General features: G+C 39.9%; 1 protein-coding gene across 1 annotated transcript; it reads right to left on the bottom strand.

Moving 5' to 3' along the window:
• Positions 1–585: 585 nt before the first annotated feature.
• On the bottom strand, positions 586–9142 carry LOC115153081 (3-hydroxyanthranilate 3,4-dioxygenase). Its single transcript, XM_029698126.1, has 10 exons — positions 8908–9142; positions 8490–8568; positions 7325–7408; positions 7068–7174; positions 5240–5329; positions 5093–5136; positions 1834–1979; positions 1450–1518; positions 1200–1282; positions 586–967 (listed from the first exon to the last, which is right to left on the bottom strand). Exons 1-10 carry the CDS (start codon positions 8994–8996, stop codon positions 895–897), a joined length of 864 nt encoding a protein of 287 aa, XP_029553986.1. The 5' UTR covers positions 8997–9142; the 3' UTR covers positions 586–894.
• Between the last annotated feature and the right edge of the window lie 425 nt (positions 9143–9567).

Raw genomic sequence — 9567 nt, 5'->3', positions numbered from 1 at the left:
CTCTGAGATACTAATAATTATTATTACAGATATCATACACCTAACGTTAACTAGCGAGCCAGCCAGCTAACATTAGCAGGCTAGATAACACTACACTTTAACTTGAAATGAAAACGACTTTCTGACAAAATTTGAAATGTGTAATATCTGAAAATGTAGCTAGCTAGACTATCTTACCCATATACATGGATGGACGCTTCTCCCTCTCTGTCACGGATGCCATGGTTGCCCTTAGTTTGAAGATATAATCCGGAGACAGGTGTTTTCTCCATCCCCTTAGCTATCGTACTCTAATTCCACTGATTTCAAAACTCGGAAAGTGGAGAGAAACACTTATGCAGTTCTACTACAGGATATCTTTCAAAAAAAGCTGTGTTAGAATTTACAGATGGCATACAAGTTTGTTATTAAGGCACATGAATGTTCACATGTTCCAGAAGGCATTTCTGCCAAAAAAACAGACATTTTGATAAAAAAAGTTTACATTCAAATGGATCTCCTGTGAATTAGTGACGTGCAACATATGTCTAGTTTCCTGAAACGAGTCACAAATGTACAGTTCAGTTTCAATACAATCAACACTCATTCAGGGGTCCAAAAAAGGGTTTAATTCCGAAAGCATGAAAATATACTGCAACTTAATCAAGTTTATTATTTAAATTACCTTTGTGAAGATGTTCTTTACAATTTGTTCAGAAAATAACAAATAGTTTTACTCCCTGTTTTACTCTACCTCTCCATATCTGATCTTTGAGTTCATTACAGAGAGTTATTCTTCAACGTAATTTACGACAGGGTTATAATCATGGTCTCTGTAGAAAAAGAGCATACAATCTCTTTTGCTGACCCTCCTTTTTCCTTGTGTGTCACAGAAGAGAGTGTGGTCATCAGAGGTCATGCACGCTTCCTGTCTGGGTTCTGAGCGACAAACAGGGAAACGCTCCCCTCAGCCCGACTCCATTGGTACCTGCAGCATAGAAATTAGACAAATACAAAGTCAAACAGATTCCTCTATCGAAACCACAAAATAACTGCATCTACTGTATCTGACAGACAGTTGCCTAACTTCTCTTTTCTTGTGTTGCTTGAATTCAACATTTTTCCTCAAAAGCCATTTCTTGGGGTCATTCACAAACATGCACACATCCCCTCAATCGTCCTTTTCCTTCTCTTATTATCATACTCATCATCCCACTCACTGGCTGTGTCCAGGAATGAGTAGACTGTCTCCTGTGGATAGAGGGAACTGTTGGCCATCCAGAGTCACATGGGAGCATCCCTCCTGATAGAGGAGGAGAGGGTGAGCGTGAGACAACGTGCAAATAGACAGAGGGAAGCAGATAGATGTAAAGGAAGAGAGAGAAATAGCACAAATTGAAATAAATACTGAAGGCATGATAACATGAAAGAAATGCAAATACTCTAATAGAGTAGTAATTGGAAACATACCTGCTGCCATATCCAGACATCAGTTTCTCGTTCACAAGCCTCTGTCTGCCCGGGCCCATACAGGAGGGTCTGTCACAGAGTAGTAGAAGAAGCATCATTATCGTCACCATCATCATCCTCACCACCACCACCACCATCATCATCTATACACTCACTAAACTGATAAACCAGTCCTAATTTAATTATAGCTCACTTCCCTCCTCCTACAACAATGAGCAGCATAATCAACACACAAATGAGCAACATGTATTCAACTTTCAATATTAGTGAGTCATGAGTTTGAATCAGTGGGGCGCTCAGTATAGACTGATCGCTTTGAAAGGTCTCAATCGATGTGAAAGGTCAGAAAATAACTAAGTCATAATTGGGATATGCCAGGGTCACCTCTGTCTCAAACTGGGCCCCAAACATGTCAATGGGGCGTCCACTAGCCAGGGAGGGTTGCTGTTTGTCCACCCAGTCTCTGAAGTGGAAGGGGGCCATCACATGCATGGTGTTCATGGGGAAGGGAGGCTGTCTGAAGACCTCATCTAGACAAACAGAGGCAGGAATGCATCTCAGTGCGATACATTATGCACTACGATAGCACATAAAATGATAATACATAGGACAGGGATGGGTGTGGCGGAAGAATCAGAATTAGTTAGGTAACATAGATAATTAAGATGTCTTATCTACATAATATGCTTATATGATATGCTTGTTATTAGAATATATCCCTTTGGACTCTGGTGTTGGCAGTTGCACTTCCTCCCTCAGCTGGGGCTCAGTCACCTGGGGCCCAGAGAGGGGTGAAGTCAGGCTTGTCTATCACATGTCCATGGTGCTATGCAGAATATCAGAAAGAGAAGAGGACTGGAGGGAACATTGTCTTCATATGTGGACGTGTCTTTACCTATTCTAAACCATTTGAAGTGATGGTGTGATTAATGGGGAACTAATTACTTGTCTCCACAATGTCTGTGCACTAGTCACTCCCTCCTTTGGCCTTGGGGGAGATAATGTCTGAGATAAGATGTGTGGGGTAGGTTCTGGAACCATTGTATGTCATCTCTGATGTTGCACCTATCCTGGGGTAGGTGACCTAGAGGCTCACTCCCCTCAGTGAGCTCGTCAAGGCGTGCTGTCAAGAAGGGATTTTGCATGAGATGGGAGTATCTGGAGTTGACAATTTACTTATGCCATAGAATGAATTGGTGTTTCTGTGCTATGAAGAACCGGGAAAGAGATCGGAGCCTCGTCTTAGGAGCCAGACTGAACAATAAGAACAGTCTTCAAAGCAAATGCTATCTATCTGGCTGCTGGATACTCCTTTCTCATATATCAAGTTTCACCTTGTGACCTATTCCATACATCTATTATTTTTCATGAAGACTTAAAGGGTGTATCTTTTCTATAAAATATAGTTGTATTCTTGTATTCTTAATGCAGCTGGTGGCCACACCAGATACTTTTGATTTTGACCCCCCCTTTGTTCAGGGACACATTATTCAATTTTTGTTAGTCACATGCCTGTGGAACTTGTTAAGTTTATGTCTCAGTTGTTGAATCTTATCTTCTCAGGGCTGCGTGACACCTGCGGGACACAGCCAGTGAAATATCAGGGCGGCAAATTCAAAACAACAAAATGTCATAATTCTACTTTCTCAAACATACAACTATTTTACACCATTTTAAAGATACACTTCTCCTTGATGTAACCACATTGTCCGATTTCAAAAAGGCTTTACAGCGAAAGCAAAACATTAGATTATGTTAGGAGAGTACATAGACAAAAATAATCACACAGCCATTTTCCAAGCAAGGACATGTGTCAATAAAACCCAAAACACAGCTAAATGAAGCACTAACCTTTGACGATCTTCATCAGATGACACTCCTAGGACATTATGTTACACAATACATGTATGTTTTGTTTGATAAAGTTCATATTTATATCCAAAAACAGCATTTTACATTGGCGCGTGATGTTCAGAAAATGTATTCCCACCAAATCCCCGGTGAATGTGCACATCAATTTACAAAAATACTCATCATAAACGTTGACAAAATATATAACAATTATTTAAAGAATTACAGATAGACTACTCCTGGATGCAACCGCTGTGTCAGATTTTAAAATAGCTTTACGGAGAATGCACATTTTTCAATATTCTGAGTACATAGCTCACCATCACAGCAAGCTATACAGACACCCGCCAAGTTCGGTGTCACCTAAACTCAGAATTAGTATTAGAAATATTCTCTTACCTTTGCTGATCTTCGTCAGAATGCACTCCCAGGACTGCTACTTCCACAAGAAATGTTATTTTTGTTCAAAATCATCCATATTTATTTCCAAATACCTCTGTTTTGTTCGTGCGTTCAGAGCACTATCCAAAGGCATAACGCGCGAGCCCGGTACCAGAGACGAAAAGTCAAAATGTTCCATTACTTAGCATGTCAAACGCTGTTTAAAATCAATCTTTATGGTATTTTTAACGTAAAATTGCGATAATATTCCAACCGGACAATAGCATATTCATTCAAGAAGAAAAAGAAGGAACGGCGTGCTTGCGGGATCGAGCATATCCAATCCCTTTGTCTCCAGGCAGTCCACTCAGTGACTGAGCTCCTATTATCTGCCCAGTGACAGGAGAATGCTCAAACCACTTTCTGAAGGCTGTTGACAGCCAATGGAAACCTTAGGAAGTGTAACGTGACCCCACAGAAACTATAGTTTCGATAGAGAATGAAAAGAAGAACTACAATTCTCAGACTTTCCACTTTCTGAAACGTCAGAGTGTTTTCTATCCAAATATACTAATAATATGCATATTCTAGTTTCTGGGCCAGAGTAGTAACCAGTTTAATTTGGTTACGTATTTAATCTGGCCGTGAAAATACTGCCCCCTACACCTCAACAGGTTAAGTTCATAAAAATATTTACACGTTAAGTTTGCTGAAAATAAACGCAGTTGACAGTGAGAGGACGTTTCTTTTTTTGCTGAGTTTATTTTTAGTTTATTTATTATTATTTTTCAAATTTGGGGGGGACTCAGTCGGGGTCTTAACTTACTCTTTAGAGTTAGAATAATAGAATACACAAGGTGCAATTTCAAATTTGGTTGTGCATCAGCAGTCACTCAATTAGCCCATATCAGCGAACATTTTATGGATTGGTTTAATTAGTCTAGCGGCCAGCTATGTAAACTTGTAGTAAGCATGGTCGAATTACCGACCAGGGTGGGCCCATTGATCATCAGTTATCATATTAAAAACTGCAAACATTTGCCTCCACCCTATGGCAAAATGTGTAGAATTGCACGTAATTAGCTGTAAAACTGCAAAGAATATATCTGCCCTATGGCAAAATGAGTAGAATTGCATGAAATGAGTTATAAAAATGCTAAATCTTCTCTCCCCCCATGGCGTCCCCCCATCCACGAGCCCCTGTGGCCATTTATGAAAGTTGCCCAGGGCTCTCGGGTAGTGGAATACACCAGCACAGCAAAATATCTACAGACCCGACGTAAAACCACACAAAAATAAAAGATTGGCAAATCAGGACATAATGCATTTTCAGTCAGTAGAGTGCCAAACTGATGTCAACCTATTGAAGCTCACCATTCCCATTGTGTAATTTTGTGAGATGGGGACTCACCTGGGTTTGGCTTGCCTGTTCTGTGCTGCTCCGACGCAAAAAACCTGAGAAACACAGCATCAGCTGAGTATAACACTGCTGAGCACTAATGTCCATTGGAAAGTGTTATGTTTCCTGCCAGACTAAAATCAATGATATAAGTCTCACTCCTGAATCACTGGCACCAGCTGGGTCCCCAGGTTTTCACAGTAAAACCATCTCTCAAAAAGGGTGTCTGAAGTGTTGTCCACATAGTACCTGAAACCACAAAGAGCCATGCTTTCATACACTCTTTCTCTCTCACCCCTCTCGCCCTCTTTAGTGCTCTCTCTTGTAAGGGGGTCAAGGACAATGGGATGTGAGGCACATACATTCGAAGTCAATTGAAGTTGGTTGAAGTCAGTTGAAGTCAGTTGAAGTCGGAAGTTATTAAAACTTGTTTTTCAACCACACCACAAATTTCTTGTTAACAAACTATAGTTTTGGCAAGTCGGTTAGGACATCTACATGACACAAGTCACTTTCCAACAATTGTTTACAGACAGATTATTTCACTTATAATTCACTGTATCACAACTCCAGTAGGTCAGAAGTTTACATACACTAAGTTGACTGTGCCTTTAAACAGCTTGGAAAATTCCAGAAAATTATATCATGGCTTTAGAAGCTTCTGATAGGCTAATTGACATAATTTGAGTCAATTGGAGGTGTCAGTGCCTCTTTGCTTGACATCATGGGAAAATCAAAAGAAATCAGCCAAGGCCTCAGAATACAATTTGTAGACCTCTGTGAGTTTGGTTCATCCTTGGGAGCAATTTCCAAATACCTGAAGGTACCACGTTCATCTGTACAAACAATAGTACACAAGTATAAACACCATGGGACCACGCAGCCGTCATACCACTCAGGAAGGAAACGCGTTCTGTCTCCTAGAGATGAACGTACTTTGGTGTGAAAAGTGCAAATCAATCCAAGAACAACAGCAAAGGACCTTGTGAAGATGCTGAAGGAAACAGTTACAAAAGTATATGTATCCACAGTAAAATTAGTCCTATATCAACATAACTGCTCCAAAACTGCCATAAAAAAGACAGATTACGGTTTGCGACTGCACATGGGGACAAAAATTTTACTTTTTGGAGAAATGTCCTCTGGTCTGATGAACCAAAAATAGAACTGTTTGACCATAATGTAGGAAAAAGGGGGACGCTTGCAAGCCGAAGAACACCATCCCAACCGTGAGGCACGGGGGTGGCAACATCATGTTGTGGGGATGTTTGCTGCAGGAGGGACTGGTGCACTTCACAAAATAGATAGCATCATGAGGAAGGGAAATGATGTGGATATATTGAAGCAACATCTCAAGACATCAGTCAGGAAGTTAAAGCTTGGTCGCAAATGTGTCTTCCAAATGGACAATGACTCCAAGCATACTTCCAAAGTTGTGGCAAAATGGCTTAAGGACAACAAAGTCAAGGCTTGGAGTGGCCATCACAAGGCCTCAATGCCATAGAAAAGTTGTGGGCAGAACTGAAAAAGCGTGTGCAAGCAAGGAGGCCTACAAACCTGACTCAGTTACACCAGCTCTGTCAGGAGGAATGAGCCAAAATTCACCCAACTTATTGTGGGAAGCTTGTGGAAGGCTACCCGAAACGTTTGACCCAAGTTAAACAATTTAAAGGCAATGCTACCAAATACTAATTGAGTGTATGTAAACTTCTGACCCACTGGGAATGTGATGAAAGAAATAAAAGCTGAAATAAATCGTTATTTCTACTATTATTCTGACATTTCACATTCTTAAAATAAAGTGGTGATCCTAACTGACCTAAGACAGGGAATTTTTACTAGGATTAAATGTCAGGAATTGTGAAAAACTGAGTTTAAATGTATTTGGCTAAGGTGTATGTAAACGTCCGACTTCAACTGTAGATGGATAAAGAATGTGTAAGAAGAGTGAGATATAGGTAAAGGATAAGATGGTGGATGGTGATACCTTAAACAGTCTGTCTCTGACTGAAGCCTCCTTCTCTCCACCACTAGCCCCACAGTGTTAGCCAGTCTCTGGGGGGAGTGGGGGATCCGAGCTGGGAGCAGAAACATCTGAGGACCACAGAAGGACACAGAAGGACATGGGGTGTGTATGACACAAACACGAATGTAACAAATCTGCATAGCTTGATACGGCACTGTCAGTTATCTTAAACAGTGGGCTTAGTGAGAGAATCTTGGAATGAATGCCATTTCTCTCACCTCTCCCTCGCGGATACGCACATCCTTATGTTTGCCATTCTCAACCAACTTCAGACACATGTCCCCTTTCAGCTGGTAAAAGAGCTGCACACAAAAAAGACAGAGAGAGGATATATCAGTAAAAAGCAATGACTACGGACTAGAAAAGGTACAGATACAGGATATGGAGGTTGTCTTCAGCTTCAAATCACAGCCAATAGTCCTCACTATAATATGAATGTGCTGACCTCCAGTGGCTAGATTATGTTATTGAAAATGCAATTACAATCCTTTTCTTTGTGCTGTTATGTCACCCTTTACACAGTACGAGATAAGGTTGTAAATGATTTGTGAAGCTTATATGTCGTACTTATGAAGACTTTATGTATGCTATATAAAGCCTTTATAAATCGTTGTTTGTTTAAAGTGGGACATTCTCATACTACCAAAGATTTTTAAAAAAGAGAAACACTTGAACAAAGTAAAGGAATTTACTTTGGGCTTCAACTAGACAAATAGCCAGAGCAAATAGTGTTGACCAAAAGGTGACAGTGCAACATTCTTGTGGAATTTGTCCCTATTGTGGTAGGAAGAACTGATTGAGTTTATGTGACAGTATGGAAATGGAACATTTAGATACAGAACAAAAAGACTAAACGACTGGGTCACGTCTCTGGCAACCGAACCAATAGAACAAACGACCAGCCTGCTTGGGTAGCAACCTTAGATTTGTGTTGGGACTATATCTCGTGGAAAGATGAAATAGTATGAATAAATTCATCAAAATAACGTTTTTAATGAAAATATGTCAATCATAATTTGAATATGTTGGTAACCCATTGTATAAAAGTGATAATGCCCTTGAAGCCGGTGTTTGGAGGATATACTCAACTTTGTCTCGGGCCTAACAACACCAGTGCCAATATATCCTCCGAACACCGGCTTCTTGGGCATTATCACTTAGAGGGCCAGGCACATGTGTGAGGAAAGATAATACTGTGGCTGAGTGACTGCTAACTAAATAGCATGGTAGTGTCCTTGCATTTGTTGCTTACTTTCAGATTGGGACATTGCATAGGAATTTTATCTCGCAGGTTTTGAATACCATTTGCTGCACTATGAACGGTCACTCAAACGCCACAGCATTTAGCCAATGTGATAGGTGAATAGTGGCATTTTCTCTCACCTCCTCCCCTTCCTCTATGTGGTAGTCCTTTCTGCTGTTGGGACCTCCAACAAACATGATGTTCAGCTGAGAAAAATGCCTTGTGGAGAAAAATAATCCAAGAATTTACTTTGCTCGAAATTCATTACCTTTGTCAATCTTTGCCAACATAGTGTAAATGACTTCTATTGGACTAGTGTAGATAGTCAGGGGGTAAACAGTACTTGTTACAGCTCAAAATGATAATAACATGGTCCCATTTTAAAATAACTACAAATGCTTTATATTAGCTTAAAGAGGATTTCTGAGGCATCTATGATGGATGATATATAAAGCCTTTGTAGTTCATTTAGTGAGTTATTTCAAGTCTAGCGACACCAGAGTGTGCAACTATAAGTGAAACTATATGTAAATGAAACTAGCCCAGGCTGCTACTCACATGAGTTTGTTGCACACCGGTGGCAAAAATGCCTTTTCATTCTCTGCAATCCATTTGTCCACGTTCACAACAAGGGGTTTCCCGCTCATTATTGCAAACTGATGTCAAAATTGTCACTGTAAAAATGGTGTGTTAAATCACTTAGTTCTATGTGTTTTTTGTTTTTGTTTCAGAGCCGGATTGAGTTAAAGTCCATTAGATAGCTAGGGGAGGAGTCCAGCATGACGGTGAAAGGTTGTTTACATTTCCACAATAATTCAACTAGTGGCAATGGTGTGGGCGGTCATATAAAAAAAAGAGGAAGTGATGAGGGGACGAGGAGGGGTGCACACGTATGAGGAAGCAGGAATCATGTGAGAATGAGCACAGCAGTCTCTGTAGTCTCATAGAAAGAATATGAACAAACAATGCATATTATTAAAAATACAATGAAATAAGTTGCTTTTTGTTTTTATAATGTTTCATAAACATACAGTACCAGTCAAAAGTTTGGACACACCTACTCATTCCAAGGTTTTTCTTTATTTTTACTATTTTCTAAATTGTAGAACAATAGTAAAGACATCAAAACTATGAAATAACACATATGGAATCATGTAGTAACCAAAAAAATATTAAACAAATCAAAAATATTTTATATTTCAGATTCTTCAAAGTAGT

Source organism: Salmo trutta, chromosome 18 (assembly GCF_901001165.1).
Source record: "Salmo trutta chromosome 18, fSalTru1.1, whole genome shotgun sequence".
Taxonomy (NCBI): Eukaryota; Metazoa; Chordata; class Actinopteri; order Salmoniformes; family Salmonidae; genus Salmo; species Salmo trutta.
Note: the sequence above shows the minus strand (reverse complement) of the source record. Positions and strands in the feature narration are given on the sequence as shown.